The sequence below is a fragment of the Pelodiscus sinensis genome, chromosome 1 (assembly GCF_049634645.1).
Source record: "Pelodiscus sinensis isolate JC-2024 chromosome 1, ASM4963464v1, whole genome shotgun sequence".
NCBI classification, from domain to species: domain Eukaryota; kingdom Metazoa; phylum Chordata; order Testudines; family Trionychidae; genus Pelodiscus; species Pelodiscus sinensis.
The window spans coordinates 95,190,057-95,217,996 of record NC_134711.1 but is presented as its reverse complement, the minus strand read 5'-3'; the positions used below and the strand labels follow the sequence as shown (position 1 = coordinate 95,217,996).

Genomic DNA, 27,940 nt, shown 5'->3' with positions numbered 1-27,940 from the left:
CCTGTGAGCTGGAATTTGATGGCCCCTGAATTAACTGGTGGGATGTGGGACTTGAGCTGTTTAAGGGGGGATGGGACTCAATCCCACCACCCTGTGCTCCCCAAGTGAATGCCCACTCCAAAACCCACCCCACCTCCCTACCTTCAGAGAGTCCCTTATGTTGCCTTCCTAATGTGGGAGTCAGCTCCATCCCTTGGGCAGCCTGTGTCAGGACTTGAACCCATGACCCTGCCCACCCCAAACAAGTAGTCTAACCCCTGATCCACTCCAGAACCCACCAATTAACTAAACAAACAGGATTTTACATCCCTAGCTTGAACATCATTCACATGCTAGTTTTGTGGGTCATAGCTTGGATAGTTGTTGGAGGACTGTGTTTCTGTCATGTTATACGCTCTTACACCTCAAGTTGGGTTGCAATTTACTGAGATTAAAGGAAAATTGAAGAACCTTTTCCAATGGCAACAACAATCCCAGCTGTCTTATAAAGATATTGCTTATGTGCTTTTCACTCATCTAATTACCAAAAGGCCAAAGCAAGAGAGGTGGAATGATGGAGTGAGTGAGTGAGAGAGTTAAAAAAGAAATAAAAGAATGCAAAAGAAAAAAATGGACTACTACAAAAAGGAGCAGATATGGAATTTAGCTAGGAAATAACATGATTAAATGTCAAGTAAGAGGGAGGGGTCTCTTGAAAATCCTAATAAATTCTGAATTGGGGTCTAAAGATCTAGGCAGGCTAGAACATGGCTTTTAACCATGGTTCTAATAGACACTGGCCCCATCTATACTGATTTGCAGACTGTATTAGAAGAAGCCATTGTTGATGGGACCATATTTAAAAGAAACCTGGTTCCTATGCCAAAATAGTCAGAGGAAAGAGGATTTCATTATAATAGCAGTGGATTAGGATTTGGGAGATGTAGGTTAAGCTCCTAGTTATGCCACAGACTGGCTGTTTGACCTTGGACAAAAAAAATCACTTAATCCGTCTGTGCCTCAGTTTTCATCTAGGAAATGAAAGCAATAATATTCCATTGTCCATCTTATCTATTTAGAATGCAAGTTTTTTGAGGCAGGGACTGTCTCTCACCAGCTAGCAAAATGGAATCCTGACCAAAGTTGGGGCCCCTACGTATGATACAAATAAGAATGGTTCTTTACAGCACCTTATCCAAAAATCTCTGCTCCATTCAAGCCTCCGGGCTATGGGAAATCTATGTTCATTAAACAATTAAAGACAAAATCAGAGACTTGGAACGGAAAAAAAACTTTCAACATTGAGGGTATGTCTACGCTACAGCGTTATTTCGAAATAGTTATTTTGAAATAGCTTATTTTGAAATAACAAGTCTAGACACAAAATGCATTTCCAAATAGCATTTTGCTATTTCGAAATAGCACGTCCACACTGATAGGATGATGAATCGCATTTAAGGCCGGCCGGAACCGGTTCTGGCAGGGCATCAGGTCAGGAGTTAGCCTCAAGCAGCAGCCACACAAGTTATCTGAGACCTGTGCTTAAAGGAACCCTCCCTCCCCAAGCAGCCGGTTCTAAAGTTTCCCTGCTTGCTTGCTTACCTCGCTGAGGGACAGCAAAGCATTTTTTTTTCCTCTGCGTGCTTTGGCTGCCCTCACTCAGGACACCACAGCACTCTGCAACATGGAGCCAGAGCTGCCCCTAGGCACTCTGGTGCTTCTCCTGGACGTGTTGCTGTGAGCCTGGCAGCATGTTCTGCAGGCAGTAACAGTCTTCCTGGTGTGCCCCACTGGGGGCTTGTGCCTCATTCCTCCCTCACATCCTTCCACTTACCCCCCCCCAACTCCCCTTCCTACTGTACAATAAAAGACACGTGTTCATTACAACAAAGCCTCTTTATTGAGCAAAACTGGGGTGAGGGGGAATGAATCTGAAGTGAGACTGGGGAAAGAAGTTGGGAGAGGGGAGGGTGGGAGAGGGGATGGGGAAACCTGGCAGGAGGAGGCAAGGGGAGGAAGTGGGAGGAGAAGCTCAGGGCTCAGGGTTGGGGGTCTTGCCAGCCCAACTGTTTCCCAGCACTGCGGATGCAGGGGCCTCGGCGCCCCTGGGAGTGTGGGGAGGAAGAGGTGGGAGGGGGAGGAGGAGTAGGTGGGGAGGCAGCAGGGGCTGGAGCAGCAGGAGACAGCAAGCTCTGCCCCAGGATTGTTGACCACCTGGGGGGCACGGACCATCCTGCCCCCCAGGATGCGGTCCATGGCATCAAAATAGGGGCAGAGGTCTGGGTCTGCCCCTGGTTGGGAGCTGCCCCTTGTGGCCCTGGCATACACCTGCCGCATCTCCTTTATTTTCATGCGAACCTGCTCCTGGGTTTGCATGTGGTCTTTGGTGGCTAGGCTGGCAGCCATCTGTCTGTAGACAATTGCGTTCCTCCATTTAGTGTGGAGATCATGGACGTTGGAGGCATCCCCCCCAAACCTGAATTAGGTCCCTGATCGCTGCACTGAACCAAACAAGTGCCTGCCTTTTCTGGCCCCTGGTAAGCTCCTGGGAGCTGGCAGACTGGTCTTGGGGAGCAGCGGAGGGCTGGCTGGCACTAGCTGCCTGGCTCATGGTGGGACCACTGGGTCAGGGGCAGTGACTGCTGGCTCTGGGCTGGCAGGCTTGGAGTTGGCACAGGCACTCTGGCCTTTAAGGGCTCCGGGGGAGGGAGGGAGAGGAGTTTTCTTGGTTGTGCCCAGAGTGGCCACCAGGGCACACTGGGGAGGGCTGGAGGCCCTCTATTTCGAAATAAGCATCTACACAGCATTTATTTCGAAATAGCAATTTTGAAATTGGCGCTATTCCTCGTGGAATGAGGTTTACCAATTTCGAAATAAGCCCTTCGCTATTTTGATTTAATTTTGAAATAGCGGTTTGGCTGTGTAGACGCTGGTAAAGTTATTTCAAAATAACTTTGCTGTGTAGACCTACCCTGAGAGAATGGAAGACTAATTATAACAAAACAATTAGCGGATGGGGCTTTTAAAAAGACTGATGTCAGAGAACATTGTTTAGGACTTGTTCTTTTCTCAACAGAATTCACACAATTTCTGCAATAAAAGTCAATTGGCTACATTAGGTTTTACTGTCTGAAACATTTTATAGCACTCTATCCAAGAATGTGTATGTTCTATGGTCTTGTTTTCCTGCCCCTAGGCTAGATGGTTTCTCAAGTTTGGAACTGTCAGAATCCAATGTGAGATGAATGGAAAACCTAACCTGTATAAATTAAGCCTCAGAAGAATATGGATAGCCTGCCCCCACCAGACTGGCTGCATTCAGACACCTTTGAAGTTAATATTAATCTGCTGTTTGTTTTAAAAAAAATCTATTCTACGGAGAGAGATCCTGCAGCATCCTTAACTCTGGGAGCTAGAGAGAGAAAAATGCTAAAGCAGGAATGCCAAACTCATTGCTGACCAGATTCAGATGATATAGAATGAAAAGGTCCATTACAATATGAAGATATATCTGGACCTTAGGACTGCAGAGACAACCCTGTAAATGTGATATAACCTGAAGTGTCATCTCTAAGATAATCAAAGATACTGTAGCTGGTTTTTCATTATTAATCTCAATGATGTGTTAACTCTGAAGTCCAATGGTGCCACTTCAGTGAACAGATTTTCAGGTAACCAAGAGCACATAGTCGTATGACCGATTTGTGTACTCAGCTACACTGATTGTTTTAGCAATTCTGGCATTGCATCTGCAGAGAAGAAATAAGTGAAGAACAGAAAGGGAAAAAATTCTGAAAAGCATCTTGTAACATTTCCCCACAACTGAATAAAGCTGAATGCAACAAAAACTTTACCAACTACAACATTATTATATAAGGGTCATACTCTTGCTCCTTGATCTTTGCACAAATCTCCAGTGTTTATTGATGATTTTATTCTCACAGTACCTCTGTATCCAGGAATAAGAGGATGAAATGTAGCACCTGTTAGTCCCTTGTGGCTTTAAATTCTTTTAATTTAGGAATCTGTGGGAGACCCTTTGTAGATCAGGGACATAGGATATCCCTAACTCTGTAGCCTTGGTTTACAAGTCATGAGCACAAATTTAATTTGGGCCTCGAGGTAACACATTTGGCATGTCTATGCTGAAAGACCTCCCTCAACCTACGCTGTCCTAGAAAAGACAATTTGAACCATCTGTGTCTGTAAATATTTAGTTGGAAAATGTAGACTTCCTGGGAACAAATAGAAGCACAGACTTCAGATGTTTCTCTCTCTCTCTCTGAAGAGCCTGTGTCCTATCCGCTATCCCCCAGGATCCCATAGCACAAAGGTGTGTCCCTCCCCATCCTTTACCCACTGTGAAAATATTTTTACTTGGTGAAACATTAGATGAAATCATCACAATGAGATTTCCATCAGCCATTTCTAGCCAATAATTGGTGTCTGAACATTTTTACTAAGAGATCAATAGCTCTAAAATTGTTCTCCAGGATGGAGTGGGATAAGGTGACAAGCTCCTAGAGAGGAGATTACTTCCCTTGACAGCCGTATTACTACCCTTCTGCTAAGTACTGTCTCAGGAACACACTGAATTGTCCTAAAGAGGTCTCTTAGAAGTTATTGTGAGAAGGCTAATGGGAAAACAGAGGAATGGACTAAAGAAGCCTAAAATAATAGTTCAAAATCGATTTTATAAGTACAGATGACAGGTAAGCTGGAAACTCACAGCTACATTAAAGAATCAAGTCTTTCAGTGATCTGAGCACAAGTGGTAGTCATCTCTCCTAGCTAATCTGAAGAGAAGAAAAATATCAAACAAATAAAAAAAAAAAGGTCAAAATATTTAAAGAGTGAGGGTGGTGTGAGGGGAGTGATAAGCTTGGTAGATACCTGTGGGAGAGAAAATAGGAGTCCAAACTCATTGAAGGCTACATTTTTAATGGGGGTTATGTGAGGTAGCCCCATCTTAACCATTTACTTTGAAAACATCTCTTTCGTTGTCAAACTATGAGACAGATTTTAGGGAGGTAATGGGAGTGGATAGGAGTAAGGGAATCTACTCAAGACACTTAATGTCCAGCAGATGCACCTATCAACTTATTAACAGAAGCAGGAAATGTTTTGCTTTATTCACATAATTGTAGGCAACAGTCTGTCCTGCCATGCATCACTTCAACTAGGTTCTCCTCACATTCTGTGATAACAAATAGAGGTAAGTTTAAAACAATCAGCTTGGATTTATTAATAAAAATAATGAGGTTGAGTATTAAACATGTAAAGGTGTCTAAGAATGATATTTCAGCAGATAATAATTCCTCACCATACGATCCATCTTATCCTTGAACTCCCCACCCCCACCAAAATTATAAAAAGAACTAGACAGCCCTAAACTAGTGTTGACAAGATTTCATTGTTGTAAAGAAAAGCAGCAGCAAGTAGAGTATATACATTCCAACACCAGAAACCTCAAAAGTAGACATTTTTTTTTTTAATCTCAGATTTTCCCCACCTTAGTTTACAAAAGAAGCATTAAAAATGGCATTAGAATACCTTTGAACTTGTGAAAGACGGCCCATAGTTCAGCAATGTCAGTGGCAAAGGTTATGTCTGTGTCGAGGACAATGACTCGCTCGAGATTGGAAGGGAGAGTCTTTGTGAGAACCAGCTTCATCAACCCATAAATCCCAGAGTAGTGTTTGTTGGGGATCCAGGATACTTCCGACTAACGGGAAAAAAAGGAGTGGGGAAAGGAAGAAAAGGGGGGAAAACAAGCTTCATTAGCGACATGTTGTTTTATAGATACAGGTTTTCACAATTTTCCTGATGCTAGTTCTCGCAATGGGGAAAGAACTACTAATGGGGGCCAGCAATAATAGGACCATACAGAGCGAGTCCTGGGCAGGCATCTGAAATGCTGGTTTTAAGCCGACCTCGGACACATATTTATTTTCTAAAAGCTTGATTCAAGAAGTTATTTGAGATGCAGCTTCACTAAATATAATTAAAATTAAACCAGCCTTTCCAACCTTATTGAATCCTTTTATGAGAAAATGTGTGTCTTGGTAAAATTAAAATACATGTTTAATCTAAAAACCCATGTGTATTTTATATTGCTTTCATTTGCAGTCCAAAGCAAAACAATTCTGTTTGCCATTCCCAGAAACTACCAACCCTGAGAAGACAGAAAAAATAAATGCTTTTCCCTTCTTTTATATTTAGTGGACTTCTGATGGTTATAGCAGGTCAACATTTCAAAATATTGGTCACTTGGAAAAACTGGACAAGAAACTGGTACAACCCTTTCCTTCGAAAGAAGATGAAGGCCTTCCCACCAAATGCCATTTCTCTATAGTTCTTACCACTGCTAACAGCTATTACGTGGCACCATATAGAAGTATCAAATATGAGTGGAGGGGACAAGGGAATTTCAAAAATTTCCAACAAAAATTTGAAACTTTTTGACCAAAAAATGCCACATAATTCAAAACCTTTCAGCAAAGTCTAACTCCCCCCCCCCCAAAGTATCTAACATGATGTGGAAACCTAAATGCCTAGCTCTAGTCTTGTTTATACTTAACATTTTAGTCAAACTAATTACATCACATGGAGTGGAGCGTGAAAAAAAATCAATCCCAGAACACCATAGTTAAATTGACTTAAGCACTGGTGTAGATGTGGCTAGTAGATAGAAAAATTCTTCTGTCAATCAGCTAGCTACCACCTTTTGAAGAGGTACATTACCTACATTGCCAGAAAAATTCTTACCATCATTGTAGGAAGCATCGACACCTCTGTAGCTAACTACTATAGCAGGGATGGGCAATAATTTTTTTCTGGGGGCACTTCAGAAATTTTTGAAGTGGCCCCGGGTTGCATAGGAAGGAGCGGGATAGCAAGCAGAAGGGGCAGGGCCAAGATACTTCCGGATTCCCCACCCCTAGACAATGATTAGCCTGGGGGTGAGGGAATGCCTTTGCCCCCCACGTTCCCCCTAGGTGCCCATGGCCCTAGCATGGGAGGAGACTTCCCAGGCTCCCCTGCCCCTAGGCCAAATAGGGTCTGGGGGTGGGGGAGCACGCAAAGCCTCCTCCCACTCTCCCCCAGCCCTGTGAGCAGCGCTCTGTGCTTCAAAGCATCATGTACTCCTGGCAGGGAGGGAGGAGGCCTGGGGTCAGGGAAGCAGCAGGGCCTCCACGGGCCAGATCCACCCTTTACTATAGTGATTATAGGGTAGACATAATCTGAAAGAGCTGACTAACGTTCGATAAGACTTAGGTTTCTAAATACCAAAAGTCACCTCTGAAAATGGGACTTGTCTCCTAAGTCTTTGGTGCTTTTGAAAATTTTACCTTAGTCTCATGTTCCTCCTGTCTAATGTCTCAAAGAGCATTCACTACGTCCTTACTCAGTTTTCAGTCAAGCACGGCTTCCATTGCTTCAGTTATAAAGTTGACTCTGGGAGGACTAGGTGTGGATGGACTTCAAGGATTTGCCAGGATGCTGAGTGCTGAAGAAGTTAGTATCAGGCAGGCATGTATAAAGCTCTCCAAATTCTAACAGTGAGCAGGATTGCCTCAGATCACTTCATTAGCATGTCTGAATTACTCAGACTTTTTTTGCACCAAAGAGCCTATTTTTTTTAACCTCCAAAAAAAACGTTTCCATAAAAAAAAAAACATGACTTGGAATTTGGATGAGTGGGAGAGGAAAGCCTAGGATTAGCATCTTAGGCTGAACTATTCTAATGCACTTCTTCTACTATACATTACAAGTTTGATTTATACTATAATTAGGGCTCTGCTGATATAAGATAACCTGCTCCATTCCTTTTAAAACAGGGCACAGCTTTTCATCTATATTCTATCAGTTTTCAGCACCAGAGGCAGACCTTTACACCCCTGTGTAGTTCATTAGACAGATGGCACATACTGAAGCAACCTGCCCCATTAAAATTTTAGGGAGTAAGGTAGGAAAAATCATCATATGGTCTCAAAACAAGTCCCAAAGTGAGAAAAATTTGAACAGTAGTAAATGAAAATTAAGATTTTTTTTCTGAAGGGACCTCAACCTAGCTTCTATTTATATGCATGAAACTTTACATGTGCAATCACTTGCATATGCACTATTTTAGCACTTTCACTTGCACACAAATGCAACCACAATACACAAAACATATTTGCTCTCACAAATAGGATTTGCACATTTATTCACTAGGGCTACGTCTACACTGGCACCCTTTTCCGGAAATGCTTAAAACGGAACAGTTTTTCCCGCTATAAGTATTTCCGGAAAAGCACGTCTACATTGGCAGGATGCTTTTCCGGAAAAGGACTTTTGTCCGAATGGGAGCAGCATAGTTTTTCCGGAAAAACAATGATGATTTTACATTAGATCATCATTGCTTTTCTGGAAAAGCAAGCGGCCAGTGTAGACAGCTCGCAGCTTATTCCGGAAAAGCGGCTGCTTTTCCAGAATAAGTGGCCCAGTGTAGACACAGCCTAGAATTTGCACATGCAAGTGAGAGTACACAAACTCAGCAACCGATTCTGATCTCACTCACATAAATCATCGTAAGAGAAATTAGAATAAGAACCTTCATGAGCAAGTCACTACAGATACACAAACACAGATAATGTTCTAAGAAACCCTGGCTTTAACAGTTCTCTTCTTTGCCTTATCACTTCTCTCTTCCCATTGTCATAGTGTGCAGTATCAAGCTATGGCGCTTAGTAGACATATCTAGCTTGTTTATTACCTAGATATGCACAGTGGGTAATTCCGTAGGTATACAGGCAGTCCCCGGGTTACGTACAAGATAGGGACTGTAGGTTTGTTCTTAAGTTGAATCTGTATGTAAGTCGGAACTGGCGTCCAAATTCAGCAACTGACCGCCAGTTCTGACTTACATACAGAATCAACTTAAGAACCCCAGGTGTCCCCAAGTCAGCTGCTGCTGAAACTGATCAGCAGCTGATTCCAGGAAGCCCGGGGCAGAGCAACTCTGCCTCGGGCTTCCTGTAGTCAGTGCTGGTCAGTTTCAGCAGAAGCTGACTTGGGGACGCCTGGGGCAGAGCAGCTGGGGTGCTGCTGGGTTGCTCCAGTAGCGCCGCTCCTCGGTGCTACTGGACCAACCCAGCAGCACCCCATCTGCTCTGCCCCAGGCGTCCTGATTCAGCCGCTGCTGAAACTGACCAGCAGCGGCTGAATCAGGACCTGGGGCAGAGCAGCTGGGTTACCGCCGGGTTGGTCCAGTAGTGCCCAGAGCGGCGCTTCAGGACCAATCGGCAGCGCCCCAGCTGCTCTGCCCCAGGGTCCAAAACAAAAGCCTGGTCTGCTGGGGGGGGGCACACTAGCTGCGCCCTCCACCCCCCAGCAGACCAGGGACACGCGGAGCAGAGCCGCAGCGGCAGCGGGGTGCCGCGCCTCTGAGGCTTTGCTCTGGCAAAGCCTCAGAGGCGCGGGACCCGCCGCGGCTGCCGCTTCAGTCCCGGTGCCTGTGGTCTGCTGGGGACCGTCCCCAGCAGACCACAGGCACCGGGACTGAAGCGGCAGCCGCGGCGGGTTCCCGCACTTCTGAGGCTTTGCTCTGGCAAAGCCTCAGAAGCACGGGAACCCGCCCGGTGCCCCTGGTCTGCTGGAGACGGTCTCCAGCAGACCAGGGGCACCGGAGCAGCTTACGAACGGGGCTTTCTCGCCCCGGAGCTCGCAGGTAGCAATCCGCCACCTCGACCTCCGAGGCGAGAAAGCCCCGTTCATAAGTATGGATCCGACATAAGTCGGATCCGCGTAAGTCGGGGACTGCCTGTATAAATGAACCTTAAGAGGTCTTCAGAATTTAAATAAAATTTAAAAATTAAATAAAAATAAAAAAAAAAAAACAGGCAGAGCGGAGCATAATTGGGGTTCTAACCCTAAAATCAGACCTAAACTGAAATAATTTGTTGGTCCAGTTCTTTCCTCACCATGGTGTCAGGGGAAAAGGACCATCACATTATTCTGTGGGTAAAAGAATATCTCCAACCCCAAATTTGGCTTTTACCTTGGGTCCTGTGCCTGAAGCCCCAGCCTAATCTGAACATGGGAACCAGCTCTGCTCCTGAACTTGTGTGATAAAAAGGGTTAATACAATTTTAAAGACTCAGGCTTGCTTTCATGAACATAATATCATCCATTCCTATGTTATTAATTTTCGATAGTATGTCCCTAGTCTAATTAGCAAAAATGCAATATTGCACTACAATACCACATAATATGCGTATGCAAATAAGACTAATAAGGCAGGGGGTCAGAAGATTCATATATATATTCAGACACTAGCAAGGGAGGAAAAAAATTGGCAAAAATCACTTTCCAGGAGTTATTAATTTATTTGCATTCACGATTCCATTCCATTTCTATTACCACTGAAATGTGTCAATGTAGGGATGAGACCCCTTGCCTGGTAATTCCTTCAGATCTGGCCTGAGAAATGACAGTCCCACAGTGCTAAACCCTGTGCATTTCAAAGGACTGCTGAAAATGACATGAGTAGTCCTCAGTCCTAGTATTCCCTCAGAGCTGGTTCCGTATGTTAGATTTATCTATGAAGCTGGATATCCATAAGCATTACTTGGCTATTAATGATAAAGCTTGTAGATTAGGTGCAATGTATTTTTCTGATGTAGGATTCTCAATGCCACAAATAGGAGTTGTGAAGAGCTCCACCAATTCCTCATATTCACCTTCAACAAGGTCACCACATTGCTCCTAAAAAATGGACGAGATGCCTTCTGACATCATTAGCACTGTTTCTTGGATAAGTGGCATAATTTGCTCAGGACTTCACCAAACATCAGTAATGTGGATATTCCAAACTTATACCAAGATAACCTCTTCCTATGGCACAATACAAAGATGAAGTCTCTCTCTCTGTGTATGTTTTATATATCCACACGGAAAAAACATTAAAAGAGCACAAAGGTTGCTAAGAAAGTTAAGGACAGAATTAAAATTAAGTAAGGTTGCTTGACAAAGTCTCATAAAATTCTGCAACCTACAAGTCATCTCCTATGTTTCAGATAACATGATGAAACAGACTCTTATTTGTACAAATATTTTGGTATAGATTGCAAATCACCTTGACTTTTTTTTTACATCACGAAAAAAAATGACCCAGTTACATAACGTTTGAGAATTATTTTGCCTTACATGTAGTATCAGAGTCAGTTACATAGCAACCAATACCCCCAGAAGATATAGAACAAGTAGACAAGCAGGGGGACTGTAAAAGACGTGACTGAAAGGGAGGTGGTGATATAGTCAGTAAATTATATCACTCTCAACTAAGAGGATGCTAGGAATCATAGAAATGTAAGATTAGAAAATACCTTGAGAGGTCAGCTAGTCTAGCCTCCTGCACAAAGGGAAGATCAATTATACGTAGTCCATCCCTGGTAGGTGTATGTGTAACCTATTCGTAAAATCCTCCAGTGTCAGGAATTACATAACCTCCCTTGGAAACTTATTACAATGCTCAACTATCCCTATAGTTGGGAAGTTATTCCTTTTATCCAACCTAAACCTCCCTTGTTGTAGATTAAGACCATTACTACTTGTCCTACCTTCAGTGGACACACAGGACAAATTATTACCATCCTATTTATAACAGCCCCTAACATACTTGAAAACTTACCAAGTCCCCCCTCAGTCGTCTTTTCTAAAGACTAATCATGCCCATTTTTAAAACCTTCCCTCATAGGTCAGGTTTTCTAAACCTCTTATTTTCGTAGCTCTTCTCCTGACTCTTTCCACATCCTTCTTAAAGGATGGCACCCAGAATTGGGGAGAGCATTCCAACTGAGGACTCTCTAATGCCTCCCCATTCATACAGTACTCCTGTTAATACACTCCAGAATGATATAGGCCTTTTTACCAACTGCATCACATTGCTGACTCATTTTCAGTTTGTGATCCACTGTAACCCCAGATCCTTTTCAGCTGTACCATTACCTAGCCCAGCCCATGATAGCCAATGTTATATTTGTGCATTTGGTTTTTCTTCCTAAGTGCAGTACTTTGCACTTGTCTTTATTGAATATGATCTTGTTGATTTCAGACCAATTCTCCGATATGCTTAGGTTATTTTGAATTCTAAGCCTGTCAGCCAAAGGGTTTACAATCCTTCCCAGTTTGATGTCATCTGCGTATTTTGTAAGTGAACTCTCAAGTCCATTACCAAGTTGTTACTGAAAATATTGAACAGTACCGGATATAGGACAGACTATTGCCCACTAGACCCATCCCCCAACTTTGACAGCAAGCCATTAATAATTATTCTGAGAGAATGTCTTTTAACCAGTTATGCATCCACCTTATAGTAATTTCATCTAGACCACATTTCCATAGTTTGCTTATGAGAATGACACGCAGGATTGTGTGAAAAACCTTACTAAAACCAAGATATATATATCACAGAAGAGACAGGTATGGGGGGAGGGGACATGTGACACCCTCCCCCGCCCCCATACTCACCAGCAGCAGCAGGGAGGAGGGAGTAGTATGATAAGCCTTAGCCCACTCCCTCAGCTGCTGGCCGCATTGTTCAAGGGAGGGACTGCCGCTCGCACTCACTGGTGGGAAGTTAGTGATGCAGCCAGCAGCTGGGGGAGCAGAAAGGGTTGCAGCCAAGTCACTCCACTTCCCCAGCGTTCAACACTTCCAGTGAGTGGGAAAGGGACAGCTGACCCCTCCTGCCTATGCCAGACCCCTGCTAATCCCGAGCAATACTGCATGGAGGCTGGGGGAAGGGGTGGAGCAAAGGTGTAGCAGAGATGGAAAGGGGCTACAGCAAGGGTGAGGAGAGGCGGGACATGGGGCATAGGTGGTGCAGGGAGGAGTCATGCCGGGATGGTCCCCTCCAGTGCCCTTTCTTATCTGTTGCCCCTGCCTATCACACCTGCACCTGTCCCACAGCCCATAGGCCAATAACCCTGTCAAAAAAAAAAAGGAAATTAGGCTAATTTGGTATGACTTGCACTTGACAAATCCATACTAGCTACTACTTATAATCCTATTGCCTTCTATATGCTTCCAAATTAAGTGTTTAATAATTTGTTTCAGTATCTTTCCAGGTTAGGCCGATCTGATCTATTCCCCAGGCTGTGTTTTCCTCTCGTTTTAAAGACAGGCACTACGTCCTCTATGAGTTCTCAAAGATAATCACTAATGGTTCTGAGATTGTTTCACATAGTTCTGTAATTACCCAAGTGTGCATTTCATCAGGTCCTGCAGACTTGAATACAACTAACTTATCTAAATATCCTGTAACCTGTTCTTTCCCTCTTTTGGCTTGCATGTCTCTCTCATTGTTAATATTAATTGTATTAAAACCTTTTTAGTGAAATATACCTCAATTTCTTGGTGTCATCTGTTATTAGTTCTCCTTCCCCACTAAATAATGAATCTACATCTTCCTTCAGTGTTTGTATGTATGTCTCTTGCTAGGCAGAACTGAGTCTGTGACTTAGCTTTTCTGATTTTGTGCCTATGTGCTTGTGCTAATCTCTTGTGCTCATCCTCTTGCAATCTGACCACTCTTTGTAGATTTTTTTTATTTTATTTTTCAGGTGATTAAAGAACACTTGATGGAGCCATATAGACCTCGTACTAGTCCTCGTAAATTTCCTCTGCATCAATTTGCTGTTGCACCTTTAATACAATGTTGAAGAGAAACTGCAACTGTAAACTCTCCTGAACTCCTTTTTTCCCTTTAAATTTTCTTCCCAGGGGACATTAGTAGACCGAGAAGTGGTAGATAACGTATTTTTAAAGCCCATTGTCCTTATTATATTTCTTCCACTCTCTCCTTTCCTTAGAATCATCAAATCTATCATTCCATGGTCACTTTCAACCAGATTGCCTTCAACCTTCAGGATAACCATCAAGGAAGGGTCAGGAACAATGTAAAAACAAGGTTTTTCAGCACTGAGAACAAAGGTCAGGGTGTCAAGGAATACTAACCCACATTAGACCTAATAGAACTATGGCTCTAAATTGAGTTTGGATATTAGCATGAGGAATAGGTTCAAAGCATGTGACCAAAAGAACCAAATCATGAGAAAGAAGGATTGTTTGAGTTAAACATATAGGCTGTGTCTAGACTGGCAAGTTTTTCCGCAAAATCATCTGCTTTTGTGGAAAAACTTGCCAGCTGTCTACACTGGCCACTTGAATTTCTGCAAAAGCACTGACGATCTCATGTAAGATTGTCAGTGCTTTTGCGGAAATACTATGCTGCCCCCGTTTGGGCAAATGTCTTTTTCCGAAAAACTTTTGCGCAAAAGGGCCAGTGTAGACAGCAGAGATTTGTTTTCTGCAAAAAAAACCCCGATCGCGAAAATGGCGATCGGGGCTTTTTTGCGGAAAAGCGCATCTAGATTGGCCACGGACGCTTTTCTACAAAAAGTGCTTTTGCAGAAAGGCATCCTGCCAATCTAGACGTACTTTTCCGAAAACGCTTTTAACGGAAAACTTTTCCGTTAAAATCATTTTCAGAAAATCATGCCAGTGTAGACGTAGCCATACTGACCCCTTAAATAGCAGTGTTATCTTATTTAAGGTTCGGATTGCAAAAACATGGTTAACTGGGTACTAGGTCTGTAAACAATTAGTTACATAAGCCTGTTTTGAAAGAGCTCCTTAGTCCAATAACTAGAGAAAATATAACAAACTGAGATAAGAAGAAAACCTTGAAGGGAGCAAGGTTCAGCCCTAAAAATCACTCCTCTAGGTTTAGCAAAGGTCTAGCAAAGGTCTGATAACAAGCAATGACATCACTTGTTTGTTTTGGTGTAGGAAAAACAAGGATTTTCATGGGTTTCTTATTCAGAGCTTTTCCTTGCACCTCTGGATTCACACTTTGATGGGAAGGTGGCCAGTGCTTATAACCATAGTGCTGCTAGGATATACAATATAGGTAGATATGCTTATATTTGCATTTTGTTTGGCTTTTGGACTGGTAAAGGAGTGATGAGGTGTTAAACATGAATAAAATTATTAGGAAAATTATGTCTAGTGCAACGCTAGTGTAAGCTGGTGCTTAAAAAACATGTTTAATCATGCTGAGACCATATCTGAAAAACCAGGTGGCTAAAACACCATGCCAATGGACATCCTGTCTCCCACACTGCTCCAACTGTTGCAAAATATTAAGGAAACAAGCCTAACAGATCACAAGGCCTCAAAATAAAACAAGGCCCCCAATTGCAAATCTTCAGGATCCTTTCTTTTAATTCAGGACAGATGCTGTTGCAGAGTGAGTCACATACACTGTGCTTTCTCATGGAGCTGTCACATTCTTTTCCCCCACAAAGATGTTTAAGTCTGGTTTTGTGTACACTAGATCAACACTGACAATAGCTCTTCCGGAAGCTGAATTCTGGTGCTGTGCCAGTGCACAGAACTATAACGATAATTAAAAAAAAACAAAAACGAAGAGATCACTTCTCCCCCGCACCTGAAAGAGAACTTACAGAGGAGAATCCCTGCAGATTTTTCCATGTGGATACTGATTACCCTCTAGTTCTATATGAAGTATCTAAGGACACGTCTACACTAAAGGTTAAGATTAAGGTCCACTTAAGATTAAGGTTGCCAGATTGCTTAGCCAAAAATACTGTCCCCCCTCCCCGCAAGCAAAAATGGGGAAAATTTTTTGTTGAACTTTGGAAGGACCATCTTGCCTCCCTCCCTGCTCCAAGCCAGACAGCTCCCCTGCAGAACCAGGTAAGCAGCAGGGGGGGGGGGAGGAGAGAGTCTGGTTTTGTGTACACTAGATCAACACTGACAATAGCTCTTCCGGAAGCTGAATTCTGGTGCTGTGCCAGTGCACAGAACTATAACGATAATTAAAAAAAAACAAAAACGAAGAGATCACTTCTCCCCCGCACCTGAAAGAGTACTTACAGAGGAGAATCCCTGCAGATTTTTCCATGTGGATACTGATTACCCTCTAGTTCTATATGAAGTATCTAAGGACACGTCTACACTAAAGGTTAAGATTAAGGTCCACTTAAGATTAAGGTTGCCAGATTGCTTAGCCAAAAATACTGTCCCCCCTCCCCGCAAGCAAAAATGGGGAAAATTTTTTGTTGAACTTTGGAAGGACCATCTTGCCTCCCTCCCTGCTCCAAGCCAGACAGCTCCCCTGCAGAACCAGGTAAGCAGCAGGGGGGGGGGAGGAGAGAGGCTGGGCCCAATTGCTGACTGTGTGTAGGGTTGCCAGGTGTCCGGTATTAACCCGGACAGTCTGGTATTTTTTGCACCCTGGTCAGGAATAAAAATCAGAAAATATTGGACATTTTAGGTGTCCGGTATTTTCTGATTTTTTTTTTTTTACCGGGCAGGAGCCAAAAATACCAGACTGTCCAGGTCAATACCGGACACCCGGCAACCCTACTTAAGATACCAATATTCATCTTCTGCGTAGTGTAGACATGGCCTCAATGAGCATAAGAGGTGGGAAGCACATAGTCCTAGTAATCTGCAGATATTCTGCACTCATTAAAAAAACCCTCAGCCCCACTGGGTTCAATGGAACTTAAAATATATGCTTTTGAGGTACATGGAGGGGCTGAGCTAAGCAGAAAGAGGAGGGGCCAAACTGAGGGCAGTCCCAGGCCAGGCTCTGACTGGCTTTCCAGTAAGAGAGGAAAGAGGGAACATGGAGCAGTAGGGGAGGGGCAGAGCTCTCTAATCAATGCGGGGGGGGGGGCACAATGAGAGAAGGTTATAGTGTTGCTGTGGTTGTAGGTTAGAAAAGAGGTCCCACGTAAGAAAAGAAAAAAGGGCAGGTTATGGGGTAGAGGGGCACTGTGAAATTGTCTAGGAGCTTGGGATCTGATTTTAAACCTGTTTGAAGGCCCATCCAAATATCAGTATACTCCTGATTGTAAAAGCTGAAAACTTCCCAATGCTAAGGGTTATTAATTCTTCTGAATTAGTCTTTCATACTGAGTGTGTGCTTTAACTATGATCTCCTAGCCAACTTTCTCACCTCTTTCCCTCCTTGGTATATCACTATCTACATATAAAAAAAAATGTAGCAGTTTTCACATAGTAAGGTAAAATATATGAAAATACAGACTTCATAAATAAATCCTAACCCTAATGCTGGGTTCTATGTAAGCATGCTAAGGAAACAGGGAGACCGACAGACTTGCTGGGCCCCTGGGGAAGGTGGGTGGCTCTGAGTTTCTGGAAGGGGCAGGGCCATGGACAGAAGGGGCATGGTTGAGTGCAGCCAGCCCTCAGCACTGCCCAGAGTGCACCACCCTGCCAATCTCCATCCCCTACACAGCCCTTAGAGCTACCTGGAGCGCACGATGTGACGCTCCAGCAGTGGCAGCAGCAGTGCCTGGGAGATACAGGCCTTTTTGAATTGCTAGATTCTAGAGAAATTGCCCTCCTAACCCTCTCCCCACCCACCCCCACCCCCGTTTGTGGCCCTGTGGGGAACTAGGATTTAAAGAACAAGAAGAGATTTACTGAACAAGCTAACACTCAAGAACACAAAGGAATGTCAAACAAAACTCACATTGAACAGACAGATCTCTCTTATTCCCCAATTCATGTCTTGAGCATTAGAGGCTGCTTCAGCAGCCAAACTTGCACTTGTTCTGTTATTTATTACTGGGGAAGGAGGAGGATACAACTGTTCCTACAAGCAAAACACTCACCTCTTCAGCCAACTGATCCAATGAGTCTGGGATGTCAATTCCTCTCCAAACAATGCCTCTGCCCAGATAACCATAGCCAATTGTTATTTTTCTTGGGAGAACTTCTAGAAAAGTGTTTCTCAAACTGTGCTCAGCGGAGCTCCAAGTTTCCGCGAGACATCTCCAGGGGCTGTGTGAGGTTTTGACAAACTGGAAACATCGATAGGTACAACACATACAATCAGGGGACTGCTGGGGCTCCGTATAAATTTTTACGCCTGTAAAGGGCTCCAGAGCCCCAAAAGTTTGAGAACCGCTGTTCTACAATATAGGGTACATCTAGACTACACGCCTCTGGTGACAGAGGCATGTAGATTAGGCTTCTCGGCATAGAAAAATGAAGTGGTGATTTAAATAATTGCCACTTCATTTACATTTAAATGGCTGCCGCGCTGAGTCGATCAGCTGTTTGTCGGCTCAGCGCAGTAGTCTGGATGCTCCGCGGTCGACATCAAAGGCATTTGTCGACCTCCCAGGTAAACCTCATCCCAGGAGGCATACCTGGGAGGTCGACAAATGCCTTTGATGTCGACCACAGAGCGTCCAGACTACTGCACTGAGCCAACAAACAGCTGATGGGCTCAGTGCGGCAGCCGTTTAAATTTAAATGAAGCGGCGTTTATTTAAACCACGGCTTCATTTTCCTATGCTGGGTAGCCGAATCTACATGCCTCTGTCGCCAGAGGTGTGTAGTCTAGACGTACCCCTACAGTCTAACTCAGAGGTCATAGAATCATAGAATAATAGGACTGGAAGGGACCTCAAGAGGTCATCGAGTCCAGCCCCCCGCCCTCAAGGCAGGACCAAGCTCCGTCTACACCATCCCTGACAGATGTCTATCTAACCTGTTCTTAAATATCTCCAGAGAGGGAGATTCCACCACCTCCCTTGGCAATTTATTCCAATATTTGACCACCCTGACAGTTAGGAATTTTTTCCTAATGTCCAATCTAAACCTCCCCTGCTGCACTTTAAGCCCATTACTCCTTGTCCTGTCCTCAGAAACCAAGAGGAACAAATTTTCTCCTTCCTCCTTGTGACACCCTTTTAGATATTTGAAAACCGCTATCATGTCCCCCCTTAATCTTCTTTTTTCCAAACTAAACAAGCCCAGTTCTTGAAGCCTGGCTTCATAGGTCATGTTCTCTAAACCTTTAATCATTCTTGTCGCTCTTCTCTGTACCCTTTCCAATTTCTCCACATCTTTCTTGAAATGTGGCACCCAGAACTGGACACAGTACTCCAGCTGAGGCCTAACTAGTGCAGAGTAGAGCGGCAGAATGACTTCACGAGTTTTGCTTACAACACACCTGTTGATACAACCTAGAATCATATTTGCTTTTTTTGCAACAGCATCACACTGTTGACTCATATTCAACTTGTGGTCCACTATGACCCCTAGGTCCCTTTCCGCCATGCTCTTTCCTAGACAGTCGCTTCCCATCTTGTATGTATGGAACTGATTGTTCCTTCCTAAGTGGAGCACTTTGCATTTCTCTTTATTAAACCTCATCCTGTTTACCTCTGACCATTTCTCTAACTTTCTAAGGTCATTTTGAATTATGTCCCTATCCTCCAAAGAAGTTGCAACCCCACCCAGTTTGGTATCATCTGCAAACTTAATAAGTGTACTCTCTATCCCAATATCTACATCATTGATGAAGATATTGAACAGTACGGGTCCCAAAACAGACCCTTGCGGAACTCCATTTGTTATCCCTTTCCAGCAGGATTTAGCACCGTTAACAACAACTCTCTGACTACGGTTATCCAGCCAATTATGCACCCACCTTATCGTGGCCCTATCTAAGTTATATTTGCCTAGTTTATCAATAAGAATATCATGCGAGACTGTATCAAATGCCTTACTAAAGTCTAGGTATATGACATCCACCGCTTCTCCCTTATCCACAAGGCTCGTTATCCTATCAAAGAAAGCTATCAGATTAGTTAGGCATGACTTGTTCTTCACAAACCCATGCTGGCTATTCCCTATCACTTTATTACCTGGGCTTTGATTCAGCCTGCGAGGCAGTTCCAGGCCCCGCCCTGTAATGGGCGTAGGCTGCAGGGGAAGGGGCTCAGCCCAGCTCCTCCTCCTCCCTGCACAGCCACTAGAGAGGAGGCAGCACTGGGTCTGAGGCTCCTCAACAGCACCTCGGCCATGCAGTCCAAGGCCAGCCCCAGAGGTGCCACTGTCATGGCCACATGGGCTGGCCCTGGAGGTGCCGTTACTGTGGCCACGCAGCCTGGGGCTGTCCCAGGCCACGGCCATGGCAGCAGCGCCTCCAGGGCTAGCCTGGGCTGTGGTGCTTCCGGCCTCCGGCCTCTGCGGTGGCCTGGTGACGTGTGGCTGCTGTGCCTTCGGGGCTGGCCCCCGGCACATCCAGCCTCCAGGGCCAGCCTGGGATCACATGGCCACAATAGTGGCGTCTCTTGCCTCCATGGCTGGCCCATGGCCGAAGCAGAGGCATCTCCAGCCTCTTGGGCCATGTGGCCATGGCAGTGGTGCCTCTGGGGCTGACCTGTGGCTGTGGCTGCCATGGCCTCCTTCCTGGGTGGTTGGGACAGCATGGCTGCAGCTGTTGCTGCAAGGAGGCACAAAACCAGGTAAGGTTCCCCCTCCCTTATTCCAACTCCCTCGACCTGACCAGACACCCTCCTCCCAGCCTGCTTCTGCACCCCAGCTCCCTCCCAGATCCGGCACCCCATCCCTAACCTACTTATTGGCAGCCCTGTCTCGTGTACTATACCCCTCATTTTTGTCCCTACCCCAGAGCCTAAGGAGGTCCATAAAATCCACTAACCCCAGAACAGTAAATCTGGTCTATGGGAAGCCCTGAACCTCATTCCCCCCCCTTCTCGCCTCACTCGGTGAGGCTGGGGCACCAGACGAGTGAGGTATCTCAACTGGGGACACATCAGTGAGTGTTGGGGGGGGGGGGGGGGGTGGAGGACTTTTTTTTGCTTCTCACTTGTGTGGTCCCCCAAGTGATTTTTTTGTAGGTCAGTGACTCCCGACCCAAAAATGGTTCCCCACCCCTGTCATAAATAAAGAAAACATTGAAACCTTTTGTGTTGGATATAATATTTTACTTTATTTAAAATGAAGTTTGATAACATGAGAAAGTTAAAATGCTTAATCTGTTTTATAATTTAATTTAAACTGTTCTTACTAACTGCAGCTTGTTCAGAAAATAAGGTCACCATACCCAGAAGGGTAGTTCTCAACCCCGCCTCTTCTGCCCAAGCCCTGCCCCTTCTGGGTCGTCCGCGGCCACTGCCTAAATTTGTCAAGTGGCTCCCCTTCTAAAATTATTGCCCACCCCTGGTCTAACTGCTACAATCCTGTGTATCCCTTGAATTTCCTTGGCAACCAGAACGTAGCCCATATGGGACATGTCCATTAAACCTAACACAGTAAACTACATATTTTAAAATGTTATTTAATGTGAATTTTTCTGTATGTCACTTACAAAGGGGCTATGCTATAGCATCTATGGCAATGCACAAAGAGTTCCCCGTTTAATGTTATAAAATCTGAAAGTTTTAGCCAATGGAGCGCTTTCAATGCTTGCTTAGCGCTCAACACTTTATACTAGAAAAATGAAGCTTTTAATCTTTATTTTCTCAGGATATACTGAGAGCCAAGAGCATTTCTAGGTGCACAAACAATATAATTTTAAATACCACTCAATATATAAAAAGCCAATGTCACTGAAACACTTCCCAGTCCCTAAAAGAAAAACAAACAAACAAACTTTCAACTTTCTTCCTCAGAAAAAGATGAAGTATAAAGACTTCGCGACATGCCTGAAGGTCACGTTCAGGCTCTGTTAGGCTGCGGTGGAAAGCCAATTCTAAAGTACATAACTGTCCACTCTACCCTAGCACTAGGAAACCGAAGGACTGTTAGCTCAAGTATCCCAGATACATCCTAACCTGTCAGTTGAGATTAAGGCAGGAATGATCCCTGCTCAAGACACACTGATCAAGAGTTTCAAAAATGGGAGCATGCATCAAAGCTCATGAGTCCATTTGTAGGCATCTACTAAGTAAATGGCCTAAATTTCAAAAGAGCTGAGTGTCCAGTGCTCCCACTGACTTCAACAGATGTCCAACATTTTAGAAATTCAGATTCCTGACTTAGGTGCTTACAAGTGGACACGAGAGCCTAACTTTACCTTCTCGTTTCTGAAAATTTTGGCACTGAACATAATACTTAAAGGGCTTCATATGGTCCAAGCAAACATCATGAACTGTACCCAGAAATAAACCGCACTGCACTCTACAGAGCAAAAGTGCTGCCCAAAGCTAGAAGTAAGGATGTTAAGAAGCGGGTAATTGACAATTTGTATCGAGTACATGATTAGTTGACAAGAGGCCCCACTGTGGCTCTCCAGTTTAAACATAGTAGGAGCCAGGTGCGCAGGCAGCTTAGCTCCTACTACATTTAAACTGCAGAGCCGCAGAGAAAATAGGTCCGGGACCCGGCACGAGCCGGGACTTAAGCAGTCCCAGCTCATCCCAGGTCCCTGACTGCTGTGCCTCTGCCTCCCATCCCGCACCACAGAGCCAGTGCTGGGGGAACCGGCTTCTAAGCCAGCCTAGGTTTATTAGGTAGTCAATTAACTGATTACTCTTTTACATCCCTAGTTACAAGTGCCACTAAGTAAACCAGGGTGGAGAACCTAAGGCCCAGGGGCTAGATGTGGCCTCCACCTTGCCTGGATCTGGCCCCCAATGCTCAGGGCTCTCCCCTCATCATTGGGCTGGAGCATCAGCCCATTGCTGCCTACCCTACATCCCAACATCTACTAGTCGAAGCCTCACTAGGCTCTGGTATGTGAGGGGAATGCGGGGAGTGTTGTCTTTCTCCTTCTCAGTTGGGGGCCACTTCAGTGAGATTTTTTTTTCTCACTTGTGTGCGGCCCCCCAACTGATTCTTCTGTGGGTCAGCGGCCCCCAATTCAAAAATGTTCCCCACCCTGAAGTAAACAAACAGCCACATTCTTTGCTAACTGAAGACTATCCCATGAAGAGTAACTCAATCCACATGTGCATTTGGAAATGCTACTGGAAATTCTGATGCAAGTCAAACTACAATGGTGTAATTTCATTAAACTACATTTGCTTGGTCTGACAGATCTTGCTGGAAAAAGGAGATAATTGTGTCCACACTTGTTTTGATTACACTATTGATACCTTTGTTGCTGCTGTGCACAGGAATATATATATTTACCTACTGTATTTAGCACAGGGCTGTTTTAGCTAACCTGTATTTAGCACAGGGCTGTTTTAGCTGTGGTTATCACACTGTTAGAAAATGGGAGGAAAATACTGTTCGGTTTTTAGTGACCGTCAATTTACTCAGCTGGGTCAGAAAACAACTTGAAATAGCAACTGAAAGTTTAAAATGAGGGGGAAGGGACAACAACAAAATCTAATTGTTAACCCTGGAGGAAGACTTGATGTAATTAGCAGAGAAAGCTGGACCATTTCTCTAATCACAGTGTTTTAAAACTCACATAGTGAGAAGCAGTTCTTTCTGCAGTGAATTTTTCCCATGCCCCTTCTCAGACCCATGAAAACATACCTTGCATTTTGTGGTACTAATACATATTCAGGTTAAGTCTACAACAATCTCTCTCTCTTTACCACAACAGCCCATTGAGAAGGGGTTGGTGGGGGGGGGGGAGGGAATGAGGGGAGACAGAGAGGGCTGATCTCACTGGGTTCCAAAATTCCTAGTCCCTTCAAGGGGAGCAAGAATCAATATCAAGACATTTGTCAAGATTAGCTTAACTTACTATTTGCTAATATACAAGGTTTGGGGTGGGTAGGTAAGAACTCGATATGAGTGAAATTCATGCGTGCCTGGTGCACATTTTATTAATGTTTTTACAAGTAAGGTTAATAATATGTTTAAAAAAAAGAAAAACCCACTGAGATATCAATTCTGTGCGAGTGAAGATCAAAGAATGAAAAATAAGATTATTGCCAACAACAATTTCACCAGGACAAGTGCCAATTTGACTCTCTTTGCAAGTCACCTCTGAAATGCAGTGTCTTTGCTTAGTCCTTGTAGTATATTCAACAAACATTAACAAAAGGTCATGTTATAATTTAAAATCCTATAACTTTAACCTTGAATCTGTTTTTCCCCCTGGATGATTCACAGGCTGTAATTATATTGATACCCCCCCATAACAGGTCCTTACTATTTATATGAATGGTTGTCAAGGAAACCAGGTGCTGAGGAAAGCTATATAACTTGTCTAGATTTAGAGTTTCTCATGCATGAGAACACCATAGCAATAAATAAATTAATAAACAAACAAACAAACAAACCTGAAAAACAAACAAACCATCTCAGAAACAGTGAGGCTTTTCACAATTTTATAATTACTTTCTTTATATTGGGGTTTTTGTTATGACTCAGAATAAAGTTTTATGACCTTAACAGAATTCTGACTTGTCTCCTGCTTTGAGAACAGATACTAACTTCCATATACATATGCAACAAATTTGAATACAACTAGGGATAGACGTAAATTTCAGATAAAAGTGAATAATTATCTGAATCTTTATGTGGGGTGGGGAGGAACGGGATTTGTAATGTAGATCAAATGCAGATATCATATAGAAAGATACAACTAGCAAGGAAGATAAAATAACCACCAGCACCATGCGGCAAAGAGGAATAAATATTTGCAAATTAATTCTCATCCATTTGCAATATAAGGCAACCTTATTGAAGTCTAGTTTTCCCATCTCCAAATCCTTTTCCAATACACATGTATCAGATAAGTGAGGAAGAACTCTTGACTTAAGAATGTTTTTTCAGCACTGGCTTCTTTAGTCTGTCTATCTTATTTATCTATCTATCTTAGGGTATGTCTACACTACCACCCTAGTTCGAACTAGGGTGGTTAATGTAGGTTTTCAAAGTTGCAAACGAAGCCCGGGATTTAAATATCCCAGGCTTCATTTGCATCTTGCCAGGTGCCACCGTTTTTAAATCCCCGTTAGTGTGGTCTCCGTGCCCGTGGCTACACGCGGCACGGAGTAGGTAGTTCAAATTAGGCTCTCTAATTCGAACTACCGTTACTCCTCATTTATTTTAAAAAAATACTTCCGTTAAAGACCTGAGCAATGTTGGGTACATCTGCTAGTAACACTATAAAGCAGAATTGTCTACAGTGGGCCATAGGAAAGCGTATTCCCAACATGCTTCAAATGTGCATAAAATTGCAGATAGTTATTATAAAATGAAGCAGATTTTTTTTCCTTTCCCCATCCTCAATGGAGAGATTGCAAGCCACAAAGCACGTTCTGAGGATAGGTAACAGTGTTCTAACACCTCTCATGTCACCTATAGGAGCCATCTCTCTCCTCTCGGGTCTCCATCCTGCTTTCCTCCAGAAGATTTCCACTTATTATTGCTCATTTCCCTCGCATCAAACCTAAAAAATCCCTATCTGGTTTCTCCTCTCCACCTCTCTCTCTCTCTTGCTTTGAGTCTCTTCCTCCCTCCCCCAGATTCTTTTAGTTTACCCCATGATTTCTCACTCTGCCCAAAGTCTGTATAATGCTTTTGTTCTTTCCTACTTTTCCCTGGGAGTTCACGAATGCCCAGATTTGGGGAAACAAAGGCATGGCTAGCCACTTCTATGTGGTGCTGCACTACTACTTCCTGATCGCTCATTCCCACAATAGAGAGAGAGTACGGTGCAGATGGTGGAGGTAGGGGTCCTAAAGAGTCCCCCGAGAGGGCAGTATGATTTGCCAGCCTTCCTCTCCTACTTGTCCAGGACCATCTGAGCATGAGGCTCCCACAACAGGCTAGGGGTGAAGGCTGTAAACCACCTTTTTTCCCCTGGCAGTTAAAAGGGAAAGCAGAGATATGGGAGAAGGGTTGGACAAAAGGCTAGAAAACCTGAGCTTCTCACCAAAAGGTGGAGGGGAGACATAGCTAAGGTTTGGCCAGGCATCAAACACAACCCATGAGTGCCCTCTCTCTTCATCTGCATTCAAAGAAACGACAGCTCAATTGCATACTATAATTGCTGGTGAACACAAACAAACTGTTTGTACCAATCCATCAGCAGGGAAGAGTCAAATATATGAAAATGTAATTATAGGCTATTTAATATTTTTAAATACACAAAGAGGTGCTCATTAGCTGCCATCATCAGAGGTTCTGGCAAGCTTCCATGCAGTTCTTGGGGTCAAAGTATGGAGTCATCCAATCTATATTTTGCATGATATCAAAATATAAACAGGTGTGTTGTCAGGGTCCATTAACCAGAATAAAGCACAATACCTCCTCCTCTATAGCTGCACATTATTTATTATTCAAGGTCAAGAATATGATAAATCACTCATGTAACAAAATTATATTTGTAGTGGGAGCTTTTGCTTTAGTAGATTTTTAGGCAGAAGTCTCATGAGCCTTTTTTAGGGGAATAAAAGTGGGCAAAACGTGAAATTAGTGATGTTAACCAAGAGATACCTATCAGAAATTACTGTCTAAAATAATAAGGGGCATGGTTCCCCCCCCTTAATATAGGAGATTTTAGTTATGCTTGTCTCATACAGGACAAAATATACTCAGTGCACTTGGTAAGAAGTGCAGAAGAAACTCCTCTAAGGGAAATGGTTTAGTTACCTTTGCATCCAATGGCAGCTTGATGACACCACAATAACCCTGATGGAGTGACCAAATAGGTAAGTAATTTGAGTGTATCTATAATGTTTATATTCTGAAGGTAATTGTTGCCGATTCCTCCCTACCCCTGTGTTTCTACTTCTAGGTTTTTGCTCCCAGAACATGAATAGTGGGACTTCAAAAGCTCAACATTCAGCATCAGTAACTGTCTCAACAGCAGGTGGCACACACTTACCTGCTGGTGAGGAATAAATGAATTATCCCGTTAGGAACTACCAGTTCCCTTATTTTTAGTCAATGCAAAGTATAAGCAGAAAAACAAATTATTCACATCCCTGCAGGGCTGGAGGACAGGTGAGTGGGGATCTATTACATTGCAATTACTTCTGTAAGAGCTCAAGAATTACAGGAAGGAATTTTATTTTTTCCAAAAGTAACTACGATAATAGATTGTCATTCGTGGAAACAAAACGCTCCAGGAATGCAGTCTGGGGGAAAACACACTATTAATGAATAAAATTCATTATAGTTATGAGCAAGCAACACTAATGATAACCCCAAAAGGCACTGAATGTAAAAATTCAGAAATGTATTATTTGTCCTTTTCAATGGAAAAAGAGACAAGATCTCCCTAAAACAACACAAAACTAACTAGAGAAAAAATATTCTGAAAAAAATAGATAACAGGTGAGAGAGAGAGTACAGATCCTCCAAACCAAGATATAACAAGTTGGATCCTAACTATGACAATTCACAACAGCTGAGGAGCAGGCCCAGACTCTGTAATAATGGCAAGGAAAATATAATTTCAGGTTTCAACAAAGTTTCAGGAGTGGTGTTTAGATAAAGCATTTAAAGGAAAACTCCAAGCGCCTGCCTGCACAGATCCTGGATGGTAACTGGTCGGGGGGGCTGGCTAGGATCATTGTGATCACTCTGAATACACATTCTTTAGCATAGTATTGCATTTTATCCCTACCTAAGGAATACGAAATGAGAAATGCACTCACATAGACATCAAGATATAATTCTGAAAGAGTCAGTTGAAACAGTAAAACTAGATACATATTCTGATAGCTTCATCTAGAGCAAGTAAAAGCTAAGTGGAAAAGAGCTACACCAGAAAAGGGACAAGGACGTGAGAAGATTGACAACAGATTATATACACTACATAGAAACTTAATCAGCACCTTTGCAGGAGTGAGTCCTATGCAACATCTTTGTCCTTGTGAAACTTACTGTTGACGGAACAGCTATCTGAGTTTCAAGTCTGAGTACTCTGAAAACTAATGTCACTGCCACTAGGAATAGAACTTCACATTAGAAATTCAAGCTCCCTGAAAGGCTGGCTCAAAAGAAGGCTTAAATGGCATGGCAAAACCTATATTTATAGGGTGGGAATTAAGTAACAGGCTTCTCATGAACTTCAGCACTAAAGCGTGTATACAAACCCAAAGTTTGGAGGAGTTTCTTTTACTTAGACTAAGATGGATATTGAAGATGTTGAAAGAGTGAATGTGGACCATCATACGCA

General features: G+C 43.5%; 1 protein-coding gene across 7 annotated transcripts in view; it reads right to left on the bottom strand.

Moving 5' to 3' along the window:
* Nucleotides 1–27,940, bottom strand: part of LARGE1 (LARGE xylosyl- and glucuronyltransferase 1) — a 498,136-nt gene that overhangs the window by 164,531 nt on the left and 305,665 nt on the right. For all 7 annotated transcript variants that reach the window (XM_025178894.2, XM_025178889.2, XM_025178890.2 and 4 more), the window contains one exon: nt 5,533–5,704. In XM_025178894.2, the coding sequence (XP_025034679.1) occupies nt 5,533–5,704 (172 nt within the window). The remainder of the gene's footprint in view (nt 1–5,532; nt 5,705–27,940) is intronic.